The 26289-nt window shown below is 38.6% G+C and overlaps 1 protein-coding gene across 1 annotated transcript in view; it reads left to right on the top strand.

The window, feature by feature from the left end:
- ADAMTSL1 (ADAMTS like 1) overlaps positions 1 to 26289 on the top strand; it is a 508728-nt gene that overhangs the window by 278692 nt on the left and 203747 nt on the right. Inside the window, exon 4 of the mRNA XM_070938587.1 lies at positions 17446 to 17491. Coding sequence (XP_070794688.1) covers positions 17446 to 17491 — 46 coding nt within the window. The remainder of the gene's footprint in view (positions 1 to 17445; positions 17492 to 26289) is intronic.

Below are 26289 nucleotides of genomic sequence, written 5' to 3'. Positions count from 1 at the left end.
GCACACCAGAACAATTAGACACAAGGACAGTTTTTCCCCCCGCATGCCATCACTCTGCTAAACAACTAATTTCCACAACACTGTCAAACTATTTACTAAGACTGGATTACTATTATTCTTCTCATCCTTCCTATTACCTATCTCCTTTTCTACTTAGGACTATAACCTTGTTGATTCTATCTTTACGGTTTATATTGTTTTATTTAGTTTCCTAGTATGATTTTGACTGCTTATTTAGTGTCCTATGACTATCACTAAGTGTTGTATTTTATGATTCATGATGAATGTATTTATGATGATTATGATCATGATATATCACTTATATCTTTTATATATACTGAGAACTTATGCACCAAAGACAAATTCCTTATGTGTCCAATCACACCTGGCCAATAAAGAATTCTGTCAAGCCATAGCAGCACCTGGGATTATATAATATAATCAGGGCCTGGTGGCTCAACAGACTGATAGCATTACACCAGCTGTCTGCAAATACTGTAAGTTCGAATCTCACCAGGCTCAAGGTTGACTCAGCCTTCCATCCTTTCTAAGGTGGGTAAATTGAGGACCCAGTTTGTGGGGGCAATAAGCTGACTTTGTATAAAAATATACAAAAGTATGAAGGCTATTGCTTAATGCATTGTAAGCCGCCCTGAGTCTCCGGAGAAGGGTGGCATATAAATCAAATTATATATATATATATATATATATATATATATATATATATATATATATATATATATATATATATATATATGTATGTTTTCTCAGGTTTTCGCGGGTGTTTGTATGTAGGTCTTTGGTTATTCGGGTCTTCTCCCACGTAAAATTGGAAGTGTCTTGGCGACGTTTCGACGAAGTCTCATTCGTCATCTTCAGGCTGGTGTTCTCGGCTTCGTGCTTGCTCCTGGAAGCACGAAGCCGAGAACACCAGCCTGAAGATGACGAATGAGACTTCGTCGAAACGTCGCCAAGACACTTCCAATTTTACGTGGGAGAAGACCCGAATAACCAAAGACCTACATATATATATATATATATATATATATATATATATATATATATATATATATTGTCCTTGATTTACAACCACAATTGAGCCCAACACTTCCGTTGCTAAGCGATAACTCACTATCAAGTGAGTTCTGCCCCATTTTACGGCCTTTCCTGACACAGTTGTTAAGTGAATTAAGCTAGTAACATGGGTGGTTAAGTGAATCTGGCTTCCCCATTGACTTTGCTTGTCAGAAGTTTGTCATGAAAGGTGATCACATGACCCCAGGACATGGCAACCATCATAAATTTGACTCAGTTGCCAAGGGTCTGAATTTTTATTGTGTGACCATGGGAATCCTGTAACAGTCTTAAGTGTAAAAAAAAACTGTCATAAATCACTCTAGTGCCATTGAAACTTTGAATGGTTACTAAATGAATGGTTGTAAGTCCAAGGCTTCCTGTACATCGGTACAACCAAATTGTGATTTGGGACACTATGCTAATCTTATAGGTAGTCCTTGACTTACGACCACGATTGGGACCAGAATTTCCATTGTAAGTCATTGCAGTCGTAAGTTGAGTTGGGCCCGATTTTACAACCAAATATTATGATAGTCACTATGTGAATCACCACAATCGTTAAGCAAATCCGCAGTCATAAGTGTTGACCCATTTTTCTGAAAAAGCATTTTTTTTTTTGTGTGGCCAGAAATCAACAACAAAGGTCACAATCCTTTTTTTACTGATTGTAAATGTGAGCTGGTTGCCAAGCAACCAAATTGCAATCATGTGACCATGGGGGTGGGGCAACGGGTTGCTAACAAATGGTCATAAATCGAGGGCTATCTATTTGGATATACCTCGCAAGTTTTTTTTAAAAAAAATATGAATGGCAGTAACAGCAAAAGCAATGTAGAGAACGTTCATAGTGCTTTAGAGTCCTATGGTTATTACAAAATATTAATAGATCATGCTTTAAATGATTTCACAAATAATTAGAAGACACGTGTAAAAGTATCTATAGAGATTTTTTGACACAATTTCTCAGGCACTACTTTTCTCCTCTGGTATCTATGATCACATCAGAAAAAGAGCATGCTATGTAAAAAATGCATACATGGTAAGTAGAAATGTCTGACAAAGTTAAGATTACTCACTTGCCTATTGAACCAATTTTCTTTGAATTATTAAAAAAAAAAAACAAAGTGAACTTTTGCCCATTCATAGACGGAGAAAGGATTATAATGTGCTGTTTCGGTTAGCCAGTACAAATATATAGTATTTTAAATAATAAACTGTGACCTTGAATTAGCACAGCAATAAGTATATAACTTGGTGTTTTTTTCCTCGTCTACGTAGAATTATGAATATAAAGGATTGCTAAATGGTGATTGTGTGTCTGTGTGTGTGTGTGTTATGTGCATATGTGTGAGTGTGTTGCTGAATATGCAGTTAAAACTGAAAAGCAAAGAAATCCACCCAAACTGTAGGGATTTAGAAATAAACTTAAATATATGATAGCTTTAAAATTTAAAAACAGTACTATTGGTGCTTTGGGTTAGTGGTTGAGTTTTTTTCTGTGTAGCTTATTATTTTATAGACATGTGTCATATGACAGAGAATTATGCGTACCACACATAATTCTGTAACAAATGAAATAAAGAATAATGCTAGATTTGGGGTTGTGAGTTTGATAAATGAAGAGTTGGCACACCTATTGAACACTATGGAACAGACCACGCCACAAACCGAAGATAAATATTTTTCCTCCAGTGAGGAATGTTCATGGTGTATTATGCCTTTTCGATTTGTGTATGATGCCTTCCAGAACATTAAGCGCAAGGCGAATACAGTCTCATTGTGTCAGCTTTGAAGCTATGCAAAGCATATATGCCTTACTTCTAAACATCAGTGCACGGCTAAGCAGCTGAATAAATGCAAGTAATTTATTTTCCAAATGTCAGCTGCCAGATCTTACTAGTTCCATTCCTTGAGCTATTCAGGTCAGATACAACATTGTTTTGTTATCAGCCAGTTCCGCTGCCTCTTTGGAAAATCTACTTTGTGTGATCCAACTGATCCCTGGAGAATTTGGTGCAAGGGTTTATCTCTCCTGTCTCAGTTGTTGTGTCATCAGAACAGGACAGCAACCTCTTCTGAGGGCAAAAATAGACAATATCAGCCGTTAGTCACTTATATCCCATTGCAAATTCAACCTACAAATGTAGTGGTATGTGTGAATGACCTTGGGAGACAGGGCCACAAACTAGACAATGGTCAAATAAGCGGCACTGAATCCACAGAAGGATACCAAACATCTCAAAACAGACCCTTCTTAAATTGTTGGACTATAGGTAGTCCTCAACTTGCTTAGCAACTGCTCAAAGTTACAACACCTCCCCCAAAGCAATTTATAACCTGGTTCCAAAATTACATTTGCCCTCCCCCCAAAGTTAGTGCATGTCAAATTTTTCAACTTTCAATTTCCAAACATTAGGGTTATTCAAACCAGGGGTAGGTTCTACTTACTACCGGTTCGCATCGCGCCCATGCAATGCATGGTCTGCATGCACACGCAATGATCTGCATGCGCAGTTCAACTTTGATGATGTCTGGGTCAGTGGGCAGAGCCTCCTGCTGGTTTTACTACCGGTTCTTGCGAACCGGTCTGAACCGGGGGCAACCCACCACTGGTTCCAACGTTGTGACAAGCCTTGGGGGTTGTAAAGATATTTTGGTTATTTTAATATAATTTAGATATGCTCGGTAAGTAACTACATAAATATTACAACTTTTTAAGGTTTTGTTTGTTTGTTTCATTTCTGCGGTCACATGATCGTGTTTTGGGCACTCAGCAACTGGCCCACATTTTCAGCTGTTTGCGGTGCCCTGCTGCAGTCAGATGACCAGATTTGTTCCGGAAACTGGTTACAGTTTCCAGAAAAAAATGCCCCATGGCGAACAATAGGTTCTCTTAATGATGGCAGAGTTTGTTTAACAACTGTGACATAAAATTGCATCCGGTCATGTGATTATCTACTTTGTGACTATCATGATTTATAATTGCAATTGGCAGGCTCAATGATAGTCATAAATCAAGGTCTAGCTGTATAAAGATGAGTGGGGGAGAGATAGTTTTAGACTTGGAAGATTAATGTCAGCCTTGCAAGGTAGGCTAGACAGGAAGCATACCCAGAAGCATTAGCACTTATGTTTACATTAACAGAATTTTCAAATTTGAAAATGCATCACTCCCATCAGCCTTATATTACCCATTCTACTTAAAAATGCATGAGAATGTTCCTTGCTTTCTTCTAAGTAGCTTGTCTTAGCAACTACATCCATTAGAAATATGGTTGAAGGTTAGCTATGTTATTCCAACAACTCTTGCATTCAAAGGGATAGACTTGATGAAGCTGCATTTAGAGCCATCTAGCTATAAAAACATGGTTGCGTGGCAATGCTACTAGGTCAGAGCTGTAAACATCCACTAGGTGGCAACAAGGGATGGAAAAACCTGAACGCTTTGCACCCATTCTAAATGGATATTTGAATCCCTGATGCATAAATATATATTTATATAATTTATATATCTAAACCTGCAAGGGAGCATGGCTGTTTGCTGTACAGTTCATGTATGTTGAGATTATACTTTTAAATTCTCGGTATAATGCCACTAACTTGAATGGTCAATAAGGGACAACCGATACCTATGTATTTTGTCTCCAAATATTTTTGATTTATCCTATTCTTTACTTCTTGTACATAAGGCTAAAGTCCCTTTTTAAACAGCTATAACATAGCATTCACTTGACCCACTCCTTTCATTTGGCTTAACATTTTTAATATGCATTCCAAGAATGAGGGTTTAGCAAATATTGGATTAGTGACCTTTCCTAGAATGACCTATGGAATCCAAATTGGTTTTCACTCCGAGCTAGAACCCATTTTTTGGTTTCACTTGGCAGTGGCACCCTGTGAGACAGTTCACTTTTGTCATCATCCTTCCCTGTCAAGTTTTATTCTCTTTGCAAAGTGTGGCTGAGGAATATGATTAGTCATGATTTCATTTGTTCTGTATTTTCACGGTACTCAAATATAAGTTCCCTTGCTTTGAATGGCAAATGATTTTGCAACTGAAAACCCCAAACAGTTATGTTATATATAATACATGCAATATATACGTTACACTAGCTTCTTCAATTCCTTCTACCCGCTGTGTAATGTGCTATGAAATTGAAGTATGCCTATCTGCTTCATCAGGATCCGATAACTCATTGCTTTTGGTGTGTAATAGTTTAACATTTTATTTTACAAGACATCTTTTGTTGATTATTTTTGGGGAGAATGGGATATTATTCCCTTGTCTATATCGAGTTTTAAAAAATCTTGTATCTAAAAATAGCTGTTGTTACATAATGCAGATTGCCAGAAATGGAAGCTTTATCTAATAGTTTTACTATTCATGGAAAGGAATCAGCTCCTTTTATGTGCATATTTACTAATCATGCACTTAATATACATTTTCAGAATACTCATTCTAAAGAAAACAGGACTTCAGATCTGTAATATATTTGTTTATAAGGAGAAAAGCCTAGTGTAATTGTACATCCATAATTGATATTGGTGTGCAAACGTAATAGTTGTCTCCCTTTGATTAATAATGCATTGAAGATTTTCATTTGCTGCTGCTTTATCTTCATATTGGAAAATTGAATCACTTTTATTATCACAGATTCATTATAACTGTTGCAGAGGTGGGTTTCAGCAGGTTCTGACCAGTTCTGGAGAACTAGTAGCGGAAATTTTGAGTAGTTCGGAGAACCGGTAAATACCACCTCTGACTGGCCCGGTCCGCATCTATTCTCTGCCTCCCGAGTCCCAGCTGATCAGGACGAAATGGGGATTTTGCAGTAATCTTCCCCTGGATTGGGGAGGGAATGGAGATTTTACAGTATTCTTCCCCTGGAGTGGGGTGGGAATGGAGATTTTACAGTATCCTTCTCCTGCCACGCCCACCAAGCCACGCCCACCAAGCCACACCCACAGAAATGATAGTAAAAAAAAATTGAAACCCACCACTGAACTGTTGGCTTGTTAAAGGGTAGACAAAATCGATCCCGTAGACATCTCCACTGGTGCCAATGTTGTTGCACCATCTGGCTTTAAAAAAAGAATTAAAAATAGAACGTTTACATACGGCAAAGTGCTAGTCTGTCCAAAAAAGTTTCTGGTCTCCACATAAGTTCCAGGGGTATTCTTAGGAAATGAATGGTGTCATCCTGCCCAGAAAAGACAGTAAATCCCGGTCATGGTAGCCATCTTGGGAAACTAGCAGGAATTGAGGGAGAAGCCACACAAGTTAATTAATGAGTCTTTTTGCTAATTGCATTTTAGAAAGCAAACATTTGTGAGCATCCCAACAGCATGCTTTCAAAACTTCAATGTACATACAATGTAGTGTTGTGTTCGGCGGCTCCCGGCAACAAGGGACGCTGCCCGGGGATTGGCCAAGAGGCGTGGCCTCGCAAACCGCGGGAGTTCTATGTGTTCTGATTGGGTGTTCTGTGACAGCTGGTGGGGTTTTTAAGTGCTGTCAAATTGCCTCAGCTCAGTTCAGTTCTGTTGTTCAAGCTTGTTAGTTCGCAAATAAGAGTTCAGTTAATACCAATCTCGTTCCCAATTCATGCCTGCGCTAAGAACTTAATACTGGCGACGAAGGTGTTGAGAACTACAGATGGCGCCGCCTCAATTTGCCCCTTTTGATGTTTCCTCAGAAGTTTGGGACGCTTATATGGAGAGGTTCGAATGCTTCTTAGAAGCAAACGATTTCACCGATCTTTCTGGTGGTAAGAAAAGGGCGCATTTCCTGAACTCTTGCGGGCCTGAGGTTTTCGTGACCGCTCGGGCGTTGTTCACACCTACCTCTGTGCACACCGTATCCTGGGACGTACTACAACTTAAATTGAAGGATCATTACTCCCCCGCTCCATCCCGAATCACCCGGCGGTTTAAACTGTGTCAGATTTTTCAGGATGAGGAGGAGTCCATTAGTCATTGAAGCCTTTTTACTTCTTTCTAACCTGCGCAACTTTGCAACAAGTAGAATTTGTTTTTCAAAGCAGAACCAAAGCAGTCGATTATCACTTGTAATCATTCCCCAGAGGGATGAGTCTTTTGGACTCAGAAGTCCATCTGCTTCTAGCTTCTTTCACCTGAAGAACAGACAAAGTTCCCAAATCACAATGAATTATTCTAATGGTAACTCTGATCGGAATGTATTAAAATATCAAAACTGAAAATAAGGCCAAATCTCAACTATAAATTGTCACTTTAATGAAACTAATAATCTATATAAGTTAATGACAGTAATTTTGTCAGCATAACATCATAAGCCAGCGATGGATTTTCATGCCTGGCATTTCGCTAAATATAATATCTTTTGGGGGGGAGAATCTAGTTCTCCTACAAGTTCATCACTTGAGGTCTAATTGTTCTTGAATAAAATGTCTTTACATTTTATTATTTCTAGGTTTAAGTAAACTCTAAAAGAGCATTATGATATTTTTGCAAAAATTCATAGCAATTATAGCTATACCTATGAATTTAATTTAGCTCAACTAGGGCAAAATAGAGGAATTCATTAAAAGCTATGGGTGTTTGGGGATCCAGTTAATCTCATGAATCCGCAGGGAGGCAGTCTTAAAATCTACTAATAAAAAAGTCTAAATATTTCTGAAAGATCAAATACTCCTTCCTGAAAATTTAGATAGAATTATTATAAGTAATTTACTGTGTGAAACATAATAAAATACAAAGAAAATAAATATTAAAATGTATTTTCCCTAATCTTCCTAATAACATGTTCAGCATAAGGGATACTTGTAAAATGTCCATCTACAGGTAGAAGAGCAGAAGTCTCAAAATTGAATTGGATGCTAGCAAATGTAGCTAAATACTTTGAAATGTCAAAAATATCCCGGTAAATCCTTTAATAAAGTTAATAACTTTAACTTAAATAAAGTTAAAAGGTAACTTAAAATGTAATGGAGAACAAAGTCTACCCAGCGAAGAAACGATTCCATTGCCCTTGATGTAAATGCTAAGGATAGATTTTGCCTAGTCGAGAAATTTATGGAAAGTTTAGTTTATTAAAGAATGTCTTTGACAAAACACTAACACAATTATCTTTTCTGAAGGAGAAACAAATAGCCTGAAGATTTATTTGCATAGATCACTTTCAACCAAAACCTAAATGCTTGAACGCAAGCCGTATACTCCACAGAGGGAGAACTGGCCTCTAAACAGAACACAGTCGATGATACGCACTTGGCCATGCCAAGAAGAACACACAAAAAAAACTTTGAAAGCGGACACTCCACAGTGGGATTAAAGTCCCAAATCCAAATAGGAATGCCCTGAAACAATGGAGGCAAAGTTTAACACTGAACACCTGGTGTGCAGCACAGATAAACTGTCCTTTGCTACAGAAAAACAGGCCCTGTTTGATGCAGATTGAATGGCAGACTGTCAGCAAGCAGTTCATGGAGGAAAGAACGAAATGTTATACACAGGTATTAAAATCATCTGATTTGCTCAGAATTCTGGCCATTAAGAAACAAATATACAGGAAAGCCCAATTAGAAAGCAAACACAGTTTTTTTTCCCCCTTGCTGGAACTGATTGTCAGTTAGTTGTCCAAACAACAGTACATACACAAAATAATCTTTTTGGCTAACTCTAGGTAGAGAAACAGGATCATCTGCACAGAGAAGAAGCAGCTTTCAAGTCACAATCAGTTTGGACTCTTGAATAGCCAGAATAAGCTGGAAGGGACCCTAGTCCAACCCCCTGCTCAAGAAGGAGATTCTATACCATTTCGGACAAGTGGCTGTCCAGTCTTTTCTTAAAAACTCTCCAGTGATGAAGCATTTAAGAATGGTTAAAATTCCGTATGAAGAATGTTGGTTGTGGGATGGATTTGATACTTCTGATCATCACTGGGCAATATTAAAGAAATCGTCATCTGTCAATAACTCTTTCTTGTCTACAAATGTCTTGTCTATATGATCGTTCCTATCACCCATCTCCTCCCACTTATGACTGCATGGCTGTAACTTTGTTGCTTGTATCCTTAACGATTTATATTGATATTGATTGTTTCCTGATTGCTTATTTGTACCCTATGACTATCATTAAGTGTTGTACCTTATGATTCTTGATGAATGTATCTTTTCTTTTATGTACACTGAGGGCATATGCACCAAAGACAAATTCCCTGTGCGTCCAATCACACTTGGCCAATAAAGAATTCTATTCTATTCTAAAACGGATGTGCTCATCTAAGTCACAAAATTTTTGCCGCGTTAAAACCATAAAGCACCTTGAAGATTATAAAAACACAATCTGAATATATGTAACATACTGTATATAAAGTTAAGAAACCATAGGGAATTCGTATGACAGATAAACTAATTGAATAATCATGTTCTAATATTTGTTTTCTATTCAAGGTGCATGAAATCACAAACACATTTTGAGATATCTGGTAATTTTGTTCAGGTTTTAAAATGCTGAATGATTGCAGCATGTCAATTGTGAATCATAAATTAAATAAATTCCAAATTATTTTTCACTATAAATGGTAATAATAGGGTTGGAGGAGGCCAGTATAGCAAAGAGTAGTCAGAATAGCTCTGTTTTGTCAAATGGTAGGACTAATATCTAATAAATATAATTGTAATTTGTGGGGACATAGCAGCTAATTCATGTGAATGTCTTTAGGTTCAACCAGATAATTTGTCCTAATGAAATACTATGTTCTCTGATTGGTAGCAGATTTTAATATCTCAGGCTGATCAATCCTGTACCCAAAAAATAGCTTTGCTTTGTCTGATGCTTTCCAAAAGCCCTAAACATATCTGACAAAGACCAGTGCAAATGTTGTATATAAAATCAGAAGGAGGAAGCAGAGGAAGTACAAATACCTATCATTTCTTTCCTATACACCTAGCCCTGACTATAACTGATTTAAATCTGTAATTTAAATCAGTGGTCCCCAACCTTTTTATCGCCGCGGCCCGCTGAGCGCGCGCAGGGGTGGGGGCATGGCCCAGGAGCTTTTGCGCACGGCCCATTGCGCACGGCCCAAGAGCCTTTGCGCTGCAGCGTTCATGTCCCCCGGCCGCTGCGCGGCCCGGTGCCAGGTACTCCACGGCCCGGCACCGGTCCGCGGACCGGGGGTTGGGGACCACTGATTTAAATAATCAAACATTTTACTTTTCTTTATCCTATTATCATATAACACTACAGTATACAAAAACCATTCATTTTGAACTGGAATTAAATGCAAGCCTGAAAATAAGGATAACATTCTGTAAGAGTGGGGATTAAAAATTGGCATTGCATGCACTTGCCACCAAAGGTTTCTTCCTGGGTGCATCATTCATCCACCCAGCTTGGGATGGTTGACATTGATTGGCACTTGGGTTTAAGGCGGGATTCCTTACTATTCCCACCTGAAGATTTGAACTTGGAGTATCTGAATGAAATACATGATCAGGAGCATTCCAGACAATAAGTATAAAAACAAAATTCAACTCCACAGAAAAAGTTTACCTCCTTGCAGAAATACAGCAAAGACAGCCTTCTTTTGACCAGAAATCGGGATCATAGAGCAGTCACTAAGTTGTTTCAGTTTTTTAAAATGTTTGGAATATTGAGTTCATTAACATCCACACAAGGGCAAATGGAAACGTGCATTGCAATAATTATGATGTAAGCTCCACCCTTCTGTATTTGCATAAGGGGTGGAGTCGGCATCATGACACCTGTTGCTTCATTTTGGTATCCTTGTGGGTTACTTGGGATGCATTTACTTACTGCCTCCATACCAATTATTTTGGAACTGATCGCATTTATTCACATGGTTATTAGAACAAATTCACAGTCAAACACCTGGAGGATAGTGTTCCATATTATCCTCTTTCTTAAAAAGAATAAAAAGAGAGAGAGAAAACTTATTTGTAGCAATTTCTTTTAGCTTCATGGCTTCCCAGATTATTTTGTTTCTTTATTATTAAACTTGCTATATTACCAATACAAGAGCGGTGGCTCAGTGGCTAAGACACTGAGCTTGTCGATTGAAAGGTCGGCAATTCAGCGGTTCGAATCCCTAGTGCTGCATAATAACAGAGTGAGTTCCTGTTACTTGTTCCAGCTTCTGCCAACCTAGCAGTTCGAAAGCACGTAAAAAATGCAAGTAGAAAAATAGGGACCACATTTGGTGGGAAGGTAATAACGTTCCATGCGCCTTTGGCGTTTAGTCATGCCGGAGACATCTTCGGACAGCACTGGCTCTTCAGCTTTGAAACGGAGATGAGCACCGCCCCCTAGAGTCAGGAACGTCTAGCACATATGTGCGAGGGGAACCTTTACCTTTACCCTTTATTACCAAGTGGCATAGTACGACAGGAAACTAGCTTTTTTCTTCCATTCCTAAGTGTCCTCCAGTGCTATATATCTCTTTCCCTACTATGCTTACATTCTGACTTGAAGTTTTTAAGAGTTATGTACCTTTTTTGAGGGGAAGTCAGACTAGGAATGATTTTCTTTCATGCTTTCACTATTCTTCTCTAGGATGTAAAGCTTATGGGGGGAGAGCGGGGTAAATATCATCCTAAATTGTGGAGAGACTTCCAAAATAACCATGGTGTGCCATAGGAATACATAAGACAATCTGGATTTTGCATTTTCATTGAAAAGATCCAGTCGAAGCTTGGAATATAGCCTTTTTAATTCAAGTTTTAACTCTATCAAAGAGGCAACTCGGTAAAGGAGGGATGGATGGATTTCCAAATGCTGTTCCTAATAATATTAGGAATAAATTTAATGCAGCTTTATTACCCTTTATGAATGTTACAGAGTTACATTGATGTAATTTAGAGCGCATTGCATCCTAGGGACATTTGTATGAAGCTCAGATCTCCTCCTTCCTCTCACACAAAGGCTGGCATTCAGTTCATTTCAGCTATGACAAATTATTTACATCAGAAACGCTGACTCTTTAAAACCTGAGATCGGGGAAATGTTATTTATGCTAAAAGTATTAATTTCTAATAGTTTTTAGTCTCCTGCTTTATTACTTCTTGTCTTGCTCTCATTTCGGATCATTATCCCTTACTACTTCCCAGATGTGTGCCTCTGGCAGCTCAAAGGTTATGATTTTGTGTTTTGATTTTCCTAGACAGTTTGCTGAGTGCAGTGACTGCTACTGGCATTGTTCCAGCTGGTTGTTTATTTTGTTACTGCTACAGGAAAAATATTCATAAAATATGGTTGCTTTTTTTTTTTTTTTAAAGTTACCAGTGGAAGAAGTTTAATCTATTCCTTGCCTATTTTTTCTTGATCTTAAAGATTAAGACCTAAATCAAAACAGTCTCCAGTTTTATTTTCAGTAGGGTCTTTTAAAATCTCAGGGTTTTTTGTACAGTATGTTTTCAAATTGCCCTTATTGAATTTTAAGTGTTTGGCCAATCACAAACAATTGGGTAACAAATTTTGAATGTCTCTCTAGGGGCTAAACTCAAGGCTGTGCAGGACATACAACATATAAACTTGTTTTACCACAGAAGAACATCAGTCTGACTTTTAAAAAATTGGCAGAATCATTTGTATACCTGTTGGAAGCCAGCATTCCAACTCAAATAGTAATATTCCCCAACCTTTCTGGATTAACGTTGATTGGGGAAAAGGTGCATATATAATATAAAATGCAAAGCTGGGAACAGATTTTTTTAAAAAGATCCACATATACTAATGTGTATTCATTCATGATCATATCAGGACCTGATTATCAAGTTGGGGAGCTATGTTGACTTATTATTTTGTCTCTTTTCCACATTTCTTGCAAATTCTATAAAAATTATTTATGTTGAACTGTCATGGTCCTGTGGTCCATTTCCCTATTGTTAGGAATTCTTGCCTTATTCAACTCCTAGGCTCAATTTGGCCTTTATAGGGTCTCTCTCTCTCTCTCTCCCTCCCTCCCTCCCTCCCTCCCTCCCTCCCTCCCTCTCTCTCTCTCTCTCTGTGTCTCTCAACGTCCTCCTTCAGTATCCTCCTGAATTAGAATTTTTGATTAGAACCTTTCATCTCCCTTTTGCCGATTCAGCCTCCATAGCAATTCCGGATACTACTTCTGGATAAGAGCTGAGGTGGCGCAGTGGTTAGAGTGCTGTACTGCAGCTACTTCAGCTGACTGCTAGTTCAGCAGATCAGCAGATCAAATCTCACCGGTTCAAGGTTGACTCAGTCTTCCATCCTTCCGAGGTGGGTAAAATGAGGACCCAGACTGTTGGGGGCAATATGCTATTTAGTATACTGTCGATTGTTGTAAGCCGCCCAGAGTCTTGGAGAGTGGGCGGCATAGAAATATGATATAATAATAATAATAATAATAATAATAATAATAATAATAATAATAATAATAATAATAATACTTTAAGGAAAAATGCACAGTTGTAAAATGGCTAATTTACCATTCTGTTATGTTCATGTCAGGTTTCGTTGCTATCTTAAATAAACTTCATTCTCAAACGCAAAGTCTCTAATGAATCTCTTTTATTTAAGGATAGAAAAACTGACATGCCTGAACTCTTTTGCAGCCAAGATTGGCACCTCCTTCCAAACCCCTCCCTTTCCGTCCTTCAACCCCAATGTCTCATTGGCCACCATGCAGATCCATCTCTTCGTCCCATGCACTTCCTTTTCACAGGAATTTCACCCCTCCCTCTGTTTCCCAAGTAACGCTATCTGCTGAAGAGCCAGGAACTAGGTGAAAGTTCATCCCAGCATTAAAGCAGGTCTTTCTGTGTCCTTCATGATTTCATGTCAGCGCTGAAAGAGATCATAATTTGGAACGCTGACAGTTCACAGAACCTATTGGCATCTTTAATTCAGCTGACGAATGATGACAAGTTAGCTTGGACCTTGTTAGATTTCAGTGCTTTTGTTTACACACACACACACACACACACACACACACACTTAAGTGACCTTAATTTATATAGTTGCCATTCATAGCAACCTTTGAGATATTTTTGCAAGCAACAAAAAAAAAATGCATTTCAGTATTGAAAAACACAGGGTAGTGGTGATAATGATTTGTTTTAATTCCTTTTTGTGTGTTGCGCATAGTAAGAATTTTGTTGTTGTTGTTTAGCCATAACCAGTGGAAGCTGTCAGGCCTGGGCTGGGAAACCGGATAATGTTCTTTGCCTGTTTCTATTGGACAGTGGACAGAAAGAGTATGAGTGTTGGCTGGCATGTTCCCTGTGTTTTTTCTGTATTTCAAAATCAGTAAAAATGTAGACAATCTCAGGTGAATTTCAAACTGCAGTGTCAGAGAACGTTGATGGTGTGGAATTACCCTAAGCAATAAAAGTCATTCACACAACAATTAAGTTAAAGTCTGCAGCAAAGCAAGCTGATGACTAAAACATCAGGAGAAAGATCAGATGAATAACTTGCTTCAACTCCTACTCGCACATAATAGATACAGTTCACAGCAGATGACTGCCCAGATTTAGGGTTGTGAGTCTATAGTCATTGAAATGATACAATCTTTCTTGTCCAGATTACCCCAGCTGGATGAAAGAAATAAGACCACTTTACATATATGTTCATATAACTTGGGTTCTTTATTTTTATTATTGCCTGTTTTGAAAAGCATTTTATGCTTAATATTCAGCATAATTACTTTCTGTTTGATTCCTGTGTCTAAAGAAGGCAATTAGTGTATGAAAATTATAACAGTTTGCATGACTAAGATAACTAAGTCACTCATGCCTTACTTACCTCTGTCCTGGATTAATGTGAAACAATGGACTATATATATTGAGTACTTCAAGAGTACTTGGAAGCTAAAGCTGGTCCAGAGTGTCATAGCACAAATAATTATGGTGAACCTTATTACAAGTATGTAACATCATTGCTTCCTGAGCAGCGCTGGTTACCAGTGAGCCTGTATGTGCAATTCAAGGGACTGGTGGTACTTATAAAATCCTTCATTCTCTGGGTTTGGTTATCATCCGCCTCCTTCTTCTTTCTGATACCTGTACTTGTCTGCAATACTACTGTATCTACTTTATGAAAATGCAGCCCATCCCCTCCAAAATTGTTCATCTCATTGTTTTAAGGAGGTCCTAAAGACCTGGTTCTTTCCCCCAGCTGCTGGCCCAGTTGTAGCCATATGAGTTGTCTGTCTGCCTCCCTCTGTTATTATACAGGTAGCCCTCGACTTAAAACAATTCATTTAGTGTCTGTTCAAAGTTACAACGGCACTGAAAAAAGTGACTTGTGACCACTTTTCATACTTGTGACCTTTGTAGCAGGCCCCATGATCACGTGATCAAAATGCAGTGCTTGGCAACTGGTTCATACTTATGACCATTGCTGTATCCCAAGGTCATGTGATCACCTTTTGCAAACTTTTGACAAGCAAAATCAAAGGGGAAGCCAGTTTCACTTAACAACCGTGTGACTAACTTATCAACTGCAGTGATTCACTTAATAACTGTGGCAAGAAAGGCCGTAAAATGGGACAAAACTCCCTTAACAAATGTCTCACTTAACAACAGAAATGTTGGGCTGAATTGTGATCATAGGTTGAGGACTGTTGAGGACATATTAGTTGGATTTCCATCACATGCTATGGAAAGTTTCTTTTAAGCATTGTTAAAAGTAGCCTTACACTATTCAGTTACAAATGCAACAGAAAACATGGTTTATTTTTTAAAAAGTCTGCAATTTAAAAAAAAGAAAAAGAAATAAGGATGATGGTTTACGATCAGTGAAAAAAATTGTTTGCAGCAACCACGATGATATGTAATGTAGCATTAATATCTAAACATATGGCTATAATTTGGATGTCAGTATACATTTTTAAAATATAAATATATAGATAGTACATTTTCTATAAACTGAGTAAACAAGCAGTTAGATTGTAGGGAACAATGTCCCCAGGCATCTCCAAGGAATCTGATTAAATGGGTTCATTTGGGGAAACAACTTAATTCACTGTCTCTCTTAGTGTGACATTGTTTGGGCCAAACTGTACTAAGATAGAAAAAATTCTAGCCTAATTTACGGAATTTTCATCAGAAAACTGAAACTTAAAGAAATGTAAGTAATGAGTAAATATACAATGTTATTGGTAGGTATTATGATAGACTGTGAAGCATATCCAGCAGTGTTACGGATTTTAATTTTTAATATTGATTTTAAAAAATAGCACTTAGCAATAACATTTAAACTTATATAGTGTTTCACAGTGCTTTACAGCCCTTTCTAAGCCGTTTACAGAGTCAGCATATTGCCCCCAACAATCTGGGTCCTCATATTAACCAAACTCTGAAGGATGGAAGACCGAGTCAACCTTGAGCCTGGTGAGATTTGAACTGCCAAACTGACTGCAATCGGCAGTCAGCAGAAGTAGCCTGCAGTACTGCATTCTAACTACTGCGCCACCACAGCTCTAATTATAATGATAATGAAATACAGGTACCCTAAAGGAATACAACCTTCAACAAACCAAAGTTTTCTCCTTTGAATGCAACAGCCTTTTCCATTTTTTTGAAAAATGACTATACTAGTGGCCTTTTCTCTTTGCCTGTTGATATGATTCTATGTGACTATCAAATTGCTTGTTAATTCAGAGTGCTGGTTCAAATGTATTTTTTTCTTTCCAAGGCATTGCCCAATGAAAAATATATTTAACTATATGGTAATATTATGGTCATCACTGTTTAGCTATTTTGTGTACTCCTAGTTTGAATATAACTGGACATGCGAGATTTAGCAACTTCACAATTAATGTCACCATGCGGATAAAAAAAATCTATGTCATGTCAATATCCAAACTTTTTAATGAATACTTAGTGAATGTCTATAGGTGATTGTCAACAACTCCTGTGCTAAATTTTCTTGTAACTATTTTCTTAACTGCTTCCTGGCCCAATGAATAGGAAACAATACCACATACATCTGAAGAAGATCAAGAAGATGGTTATAACATTAATAGAAGTTAGCCTATTAAAGTAAAGAGAACCTTGTCTACAATAGACAAGGATAGCAAACCCTATGGACAATTTACTATAATTAGGAAATTGTATTCTCTTCTTGATCCTTGCCATGCAATTTTGCAGGCACAAAAGTTTTAACAAGAGAACAAGAGAAATTGCTTCTGTGGAAGTGTGGAATGTGTACTTTTGCTCCCATACAAATATATGGTGGCAAAAATGCATGTAACAAGATTCAATAGTTGGAACGATGAATTCCATGTAAATGACTGGTAAATGGTAGATGGAGATGACCTTTACTTGAGCAACTAGGAACATTCTGCTGGTTAGTATGTGATATGTGCTTTTTTCCCCCTTTTTGTGGATGTAGGAGCTGTGAAGGACGGAATATTAGATATAGAACATGCAGTAATGTGGTAAGTAAAGACTAATGATTTTCAAATGTTACTACAGTAGATCTTCTGTAGTCCTGAAATTGTTTTCCTCATTCTTCATGTGTAAAGGGTTAATTGAATCACTAAAAAGCCCTTTCTATGGTATGCCTCTACTCTGCAGACTTCCCTCTCCCACATTTCTTACTTTTTGCCTAAATGTTATTGGTTGTGTACAAGATGCATTAGCTCTCCAGATTGACAGGGATGTGCTTCCTTCATTGGGAACAACTGGAGAACCGTTTGGGTAAATAAGGCTGCCTGTGGCTTTGTGGGTTGTGTCCCAGCTGCGAGGCACTTTCGCTTCACCAGGACATTGAGGAGACCAACCAGAACCAGAAACACCATGGTTCTGCAGAAGAGAAATGAAAGACACATTGTCACAGCTGATGGGATTTAAATTGTTGCTTGGGGTTAGTTCGTTGTTGCTGGATCACCCCTGCTGGGAAGCTGAGATTACACCTTAATTGAAGCTCTTGTTTATAGGCTGAAGTTTGTCAACTCTTGCCTTCCCCCCCCCCCCCCCTGTTTAATGTTGTTCTTAGGGTAGGTCTTATCTTATGGCTATGATGCTGAAAACGTTTATCTGCAAAATAAAGATTTGCAGATAACTCTCCCAAATGTCAGAAGCATGCAAAAATCCTAGAAGACTGGAAATTGACCTTCAGTACCAGAACTACAAGCTGGCCTATACTTTTTGTCCAAGTTTTAAGGCTTCGGAGATCCACAGTTAATCAAACCAAGGAAACAAAAAATGTTATAAATTGCCCTAAAATTATACCAATGAAGTTAAAAATGGCTATCTCCACATAGGATTAAAAATAACAGGACAATTGTCCCAGAAGTGCTTTTCCAGAAGGCAACTGGATTTTCTTGGCTTTTTCTTTGAAAATGTTTTGCTTCTCATCCAAGAAGCTTCTTCAGTTCTGAATTCTTGAATGAGAAGCAAAACGGTTTCAAGGAAAAAGCCAAGAAAATCCAGCTGCCTTTTGGAAAAGCACCTTTGGGACAACCATGACCTGGATGATTGACAACCTCTATTGACAACAGGACAATTCAAATTCAAAATTACTTAATTCAAAATACAAGTTTGGAACATACTTGATATGCAGCAGTATTTCCGTAGCAGCTGCCATTCTATTAACTATTTCTTCAATAGTTCATATTATTATCTGACTATGGAAGAATCTATTATGCAAGGTTGCCCTAAGACCGTGATGGCAAACCTATGGCACGCATGCCACAGGTGGCACACGTAGCCATATCAGTGGGCACGTGAGCTCATTTTCGGGGCTTCTGGGCCCACCAGAAGTAGGGAAACAGGCTGTTTCCTGCCTCCGTAGGGCCTCGGGGGGTGGTGGGGAAGGCCTGTTTTTTGCTGTCCCCAGCCTGCAGAGTGTCTCTAAGAGTCTGGGAAGGATGAAAACAGCCTTCCCCACCCCCCAGAGGCCCCCCCAGAGGCCAGAAATGACCTGTTTGCCAACTTCCGGTGGGACCAGAAGGCCCATTTGTTACTGTCCCCAGCCTCTCTAGGAGTCTGGGGACGACAAAAACGGCCTTCCCCACCCCCCCAGGAGGCCCTCCGGAGGCCAAAAATGGCCCGTTTTTGCATAGAATTATGGGTGTGGTCACGCACGTGGCAAAAAGATTAGCCATCACTGCCCTAGGACTAACCAGTCAATTTGTTGCTGCTTAATGGCTTTATCACTTGAAGTATACTCAAGTAACATGAATGAAGCCTATTGTCCATAAATTGGACTGACTACCTATTTGTTTCAAAGTTGCTTTACAGAACAGATATTGATTTATTAGGCCCTAAATCAGTGGTGGGCTGCTGCCAGTTGTAACAACCAGTTCGCCCAGCACCAAAAATGTGAGTGCACACGTGTGCCCGCTCACTTTGCTCATGCATGGACCTTCCACACATACATGCGGCTTTAAGAACACGGCGATATAGGACGGGATAGTGCGGGTCGCAACTACCAGTTCATCCAAACTGGCAGCAGCCCACCTCTGCCCTAAATGTATTGTGGGGTCACATGTTCCAATTTTTCCTCTGAGATCTCTGGAGGAGGGTTCACTTTGGAACAATGACCCTTTTTGTGGCACTCTCATTATGAAGCGTTCAGCCCTCCAGAAATTTTGCTTTGTCCATTGCTTTAAAAATGCTCCTTACCTCAGTTTCCAGATCTTTTTGAGGTGGTTTGAGGAAAGCTTTGAGTTTCCTAATTTGTTGCGTATTTCATGACTGTATTTTAGGAATAACTGAACTTGAGTGATCTCCGACCTCCGGACTTTTCGTGGGGCCCTAAAAACTCATCTCTTTCAGTTAGCCGGTCTCTCTTGATTTTATGATTTTATGGTTGATTTTAAGTTTTGATATGGATTTTAAATTGATAAATTTTAAACTATGGGCCAAATTTAATTATTTTAAATCTATTTTTAATCGTACTTTATGTATAAATGTTTTATTTTGGCTGTTCACCGCCCTGAATCCAAAAGGAGAAGGGCGGTATAGAAATTTGAATAATAAATAAATAAATAAATTATGTAGATTCTAAGTATTGTTCTCTATTACTTGCCCTACATCTTCTGCTTTCATCTGTAAACACTCTAGTATTAAAAACAGTCTATAAAAAGATAAGATTCTATGCCCCTGGGATAAGTGAGAAATACTAAGCAGAATATGCAGAAGGAGCTTTATATCCTCCTTTTTGTTTTGTTTTCTTTTGTTTTCTTTTTTTAAAAATATGTTAACAATTCATAATTGCACACTATTTTAAAAAATATTTATTTTACAATTTATAAATTAAAATATGCTAAATAATCTATTTGTTAATCATTAGGCAGTCCCAAATAATTTCTCATTTATAAACTTGTTTAATTAAAGCTTCATTTTAGGGGTTTACTATGATACCTAAAGCATAGCCCAAGCTGCTGTTCTAGATCATTCTTCTAAGCAGCAATGGTGGAGTAAAGAGAAACAAATCTGTAGCAAAATTGACCCATAGTTGATATAACAAAGTATACATACAGATTTATACACATGGTTCATTGTGTGCTAAAACAAAAACTTGAGAACAGCAATCCCAGCAGTGACACCGCTAAACATAAACCATTCTCTTTTTGCTAAATAAGAGTTTTCTGAGTTTATTGTTTATTTGTACATACTAGAAGTATGTTTTTTAACTGGAGGAGAAGGAAAAATATAGTATCTAGAAATGTTATTTGGAGGGAGTTGGCTGTGGCAATGAGATCTCATGCATTATCCTAAGCAATCCCTTATTGTATCAATTTTTGAATTAGACTGCATGGACAAAGGAGACATAGAAAGACAGGTGAGATCAAGATGAGACCAAAGTCTAATTTTGAGCCAATTTACATAATGCCTATACGGAGACACCAACAAACTGGTGTATGTTCTGCTCCTTTCTATAAACTGTGAAGGTATTCCTCTTCTTTATCTTCTGCTGTCCCACAAAGTTACTCCCCAAAGGATTATTTTGATTAATTGCAGAGAAGGCAAGTCAGGAACTTTTCTGTGGTTGCTGAGTGGACATCAATTGATGAAAGAATGGTTGCAGCCTAGTAGAAGAAGTGATATACTCCTCAGCCCATCCCCTATTTTCCCGTTGTTTTTTCAGAAAAGTATTTTGTGGGGGGCAAAACGCTAATCAGGAGCAAGATAGACACTTGGTTCATTCTATGTGGGAGGTACCATAATTAAACATTGCCATGCCAATGCCTCCTGGGTAGTGCCTCTTAAAATCCTGGCAACCAAGGCAGCAATTACAGTAACTAAGGTTTGTTTATTTTACTAGAGCTGCATCTTGGGGGTTTATTTTTGTCTGCCAAGAGATAATTCAATGCACCATTTTTTCTCTTTCTCTCAAAAAAAAAGTGCATTAAGAGTCTTATCGCGGTTGCCGGATTCTTGGAGGCCATTACTGGACATTCAAGCAAGTAGCAAATCTTTGCTTAAGGTAGTCACAGCAAGTTACAACTTGTAGATCTGTGCCTGCTTACCTGATCTTTGGTATCTGTTGGCACTGTCATTAGACAGTGTCATCACTAGTGACAGGTATTGCCTTCCTTGAGATGTGTAATAGAGAGACAGTTGACCTGATCCATGGGAGCAGGGGTTACATACTCTCCTGCTTTCTATCTCTCCTCTTAGCAGAATAATCATGGTTATGGTTAGGCCTAAGGAAATCCTAGTGGTAGCATCCCCATTCTAAAATAATTTGGATTCACTATAACCTGGAGACTGGATAGATAGCAGTTCAGATAGACCTACGTGCATTTTTCCATCTACAAAATAGTTCTCAACAGATCTTATTCATTGCGGTAACTCTGAATGTATCACATCATCTTGTTTGTTATAGTTAGTCCACCTTTCTTCCGGAAGGTCAATACAGTGTAGCAAACACACTTTTACCAGACTTATCCTCACAGCTTCAACCATAGGTTGTTGGTTGGGCTGAGCGTGATAGTAAGTGTCCCAAACTCACTTAGTGAGCTTTCATGGCTAATGTGACTTCTCTCCATGTTCCTACTCCAGTTTCCTAACTGGTTTGTAACTGGAAATGAAGTTTCCCCACAAAGTTGATAAAAGAACCAAAGTAATATATGTGGGGGTTTTTTCATAATAGACCTCTGGGAATATTTAGCATTATATCCCCCCCCCTTTTTTGTTGTTGTTGTTGTTGAGAAAACAGTATGGTAGTCAAGCATTGGTTAGAGGCTTTCTTATGATGGAAATACATCTTTTAGATTTTTTCCCTCCCAAAGATTCAAGGAAACATTCATTCAGCATTAAAAAAAAACATTACATGTTTCCGCTCTGTGGATTTAATATATCCAGGTCTGGGAAATCTATGATCCTATGCAGTTTTTGTTTTCCATTTCCTTCCTGTCTGTATGTGTTTGAAATTGATTTAGAGATGTGAATCGAAATGAGCCTGATCCTTGCATAAACAGCAATATGTTTGCACTGAAATTAATGAGTAGGAAATGTTATATGCTATAACCTCCTCACAAAACTGTCTTTACATTGTCTTCTATACAGAGGTTGCCGAGATAGTTCAAAATTCTTTTGAACAAGTAAAGAAACAAGTAAAAACAATATAAATTGAAAGATACAAGCAAGTGGTTATAGTAATAAACAGGAAGAGATAGATACTAGTAAGGAAGAGAAGAATAATAGTAATACGGTCTTAGTAAATTATTTGAAAGTGTTGTGGGAATTAGTTGTTAAGCAGAGTGATGGCATTCGGGCAAAAACTGTCCTTGTGTCTAGTTGTCCTGGTGTGCAGTGCACTATAGCGTCATTTTGAGGGTAGGAGTTGAAACAATTTATGTCCAGGATGCGAGGGGTCTGTAGATATTTTCACAGCCTCTTTTTGACTCATGCAGTATACAGATCCTCAATGGAAGGCAGGTTGGTACCTGCGTATATGTACATCTTTTCAGAGATATTGAGACTATCCTGATGACTTCTTGCATTTCAAAATTTAGTACTCTGCTTCTACTGTTGGAAAGAGCTAGCCCAGAAGTTCTTAATTTTGGTTGCAAGAAAGAGCTGTTTGTGTTCGGAATTGTGGTAGAAATCTGAGGGAGAAGAAGCCAAGCCAATCTGTCTGAAACCATTCTGCGACCCTGAAGGAAAGCTATCCTTTGTTATTTCTTGGAAAATGACCCTGAATGCAGCACAAGAAAAAGACACATTTTTAGAACTTGCTGTGTTATTATATACCCTTGGTATGAAGCGTAAACAAAACTCTTAAGTGACTCACATGTTTCTTGGCTGGATGGAGCTTCTAAAACTGCTTTCTCTGCCATACTGGAGATCGATAAAACATGGTTTTTGAACACTGTTCTTTCACCCCTTTGTTTCTTGCAGAGTCACCTTCAGCTGCCAAATATGTTCTATTTTTACTGACCAAAAAATAAATAAAAAATCACCGATTCATTCTCCTGAAAATAATCTTTTTAAAAAAAAAAAAAAAAATCATGTGCAATCATAACTGCGATGACCTGAATGTTCACCTGTCAAATTTTAATAATATATGTTTTCTCAATTTCACAGTCTGGTACGATTCCCTTCACAGATGCTGGATCTACCTCTCTGTACATTAAGCAAATTAGACTTAGAATAACTTTATTGCCACTTGGAATCAGGGGTGGGTTCTACTTACCTTTACTACCGGTTCGCATCGCGCCCACACATGCACAGATCACCTATGATGATGTCCGGGTCAGTGGGCGGAGCCTCCCACTAGTTTTACTACTGGTTCTTGTGAACCGGTCCTAACCAGGGGCTACCCACCACTGCTTTGAATGTACACTAACCGACATACATTGAAATGAAATTTTGTGGCATACAGCTCTCAAAGGATCACTACCTCCAATATACACTACATAAACATGACTGACTGACTGACTGACTGACTGACTGACTGACTGACTGACTGACTGACTGACTGACTGACTGACTAAATAAATAAATAAATAAATAAATAAATAAATAAATAAATACAAAATTATATATATACCTACCGTGTTTCTCCAAAAAGATGACCCATCTTGAAAAGAAGCCCTATCACGTTTTTGAGTGCATGTGATCAAATTAAGCCCCACCCACAAAATTAGCCTTAATTAAGACCTTGCCCACCCAGGGGTGCAGGGGGTGGGGCAAGGCACACAGGTAAAAAATAAGCTAGGGTGGGGATGGGGGGCGGAGTTGCCCTACTTACCAGGCCTCGCACACCCTGGCACCTGCCTCACCTTCTTCTGCGGCCACTTCTTCTGCAGCCACTTGCCGCCACTCGCACTCATCGCCTTGGCCTCGGTTTCGCCTTCAGATGCCTATCGGAAGGCATCTAAAGGCAAAACAGAGGTTGGGGCAATGTGTGAGAGTGGCGGCAAGTGGTCACAGAAGAAGTGGGCCAGCAGCGGGCTCCTGCTGGGTGGGGCTGGTGAGGCCGTGAGGTGAGTCAATAATTAGAACCCTCCAAAAAGAAGGCCTAGCCGTTTTTTCAGGGGTCAAAAGAAAATAAGACCTGACCTTCTTTTTGGAGAAACACAGTACATACCCACATATATTAGATGACACCGAGAAACAACATAGTCTAGTTCGGATGTATACATGTACATGGCGAGAAAAACTAATCTTGCAAGTTAATTATATAAGATAATTCAGAAGGTCTAAACAAATGAACTCTTATTACATCTCAATCACCTTTGTCTCCATCTATCTCCTTGTTGCAGATAACTTCCAAAATATGAACTTTATGTTGTTATTAGCCGGCTAAGCTATTAGATGAAGTGCTGCCTTCATCTTGCAAATCAGAGGATAAACAAATTATGGCATAAAGGTATCTTTGCTATAAAAAAGAATCTAGTCCTGAAGTTTTGTGTAGCTTAATCCCTTTAGAAGAAGTTCATTAGAGCAGAGCACTGACATTACAATCTTTCACAAATTATTTTAATCCCAGAAGTCACAGCAGGGCACTGAATGGGAACCTAACTATTCTGGATTAAAATTGTGTTTTAGATGTAGCCTTGTACACCAACCAGTTGTGCTGTTTCATCGTTTGGATGATGCTCCCATCAGGGTGGATTTGATTTAAATCGAGTTGATTTAACTCACAATTTAAATCAACTCAATTTAAATCATAATTTTTAAAGAGCAACTGTCATCTCTGCTACTCCTTTGACCCACTCTTGACTCACCGATAGTTCCAGTGTTGCAGAATAACTAAGCTCATGCTACATAACTAAGCTCCATTTCATGCTGAATAAACTAAATTATTTATGTATCTTAAATAGAAAACTATTTTACGATAGATTTTTACCCCAAAAGTTTTTTATTAAAATAAATTCGATAAAAATCAAAAAAATCCGATTTAAATCAAAAAAATCTGATTTTTTTGATTTTTTTAAAAAAATCATTGATTTTTATCCACCCTGACTCCCATTCACTGTTGCAGGAGATGTGCTTCTCTTTTGTTTAATTATAGAATCCCTGGCTTTCTGAGGTATGTATGAGATGCGAGAGGTTGCAAAATTACTCCAACAGACTTTCTAACTCATTTAACAAGTATTTGTTCAGAGCTGAATGAATATTATTTACATTAATATTAACATATTAATTCATTAACATAATAATGATTATTATTGTGTGAGTGATCTCGCCACGGTCACTCACGCCCTCATTACCTCTAGGTTGGACTATTGTAACACCCTCTACATGGGGCTGCCCTTGGGATGCATCCGGAGGCTCCAGCTAGTCCAGAATGCGGCCGCGCGGGTAATTACGGGGGCTTCTCGATACCCCCGTGTAACACCTCTCCTGCGCGAGCTACACTGGCTGCCGGTGGCATTCCGGATTCGTTTCAAGGTGCTGGTGCTTACCTATAAAGCCCTTCATGGCTTAGGTCCGGGGTACTTGCAGGACCATCTCCAGCTGCTCTCCCACCGTCCCGTGCGCTCTCACAGAGTGGGCCTCCTCAGGGTTCCTTCAGCCAAACAATGTCGGCTGACGGCCCCCAGGAGGAGAGTGTTCTCTGTGGGAGCCCCGACTCTCTGGAATGATTTGCCCACCGAGCTCAGGACAGCCCCCGACCTCCTTTCCTTCCATCGTGAGTTGAAGACGTGGCTCTTTCGTCAACTTAACTGATCCGTTATGGGTGTACATTGTTATAATTTTAAATTGTTTTAATTGGGTTGTTGATTTTAATTTTATTGGGATTTGTATTGGATATTGTTCTTGTAAACCGCCC

Source organism: Pituophis catenifer, unplaced genomic scaffold, assembly GCF_029215685.1.
Source record: "Pituophis catenifer annectens isolate HBS135680 unplaced genomic scaffold, rPitCat1.0.hap2 SCAF_2, whole genome shotgun sequence".
Taxonomy (NCBI): domain Eukaryota; kingdom Metazoa; phylum Chordata; class Lepidosauria; order Squamata; family Colubridae; genus Pituophis; species Pituophis catenifer.
Note: the sequence above shows the minus strand (reverse complement) of the source record. Positions and strands in the feature narration are given on the sequence as shown.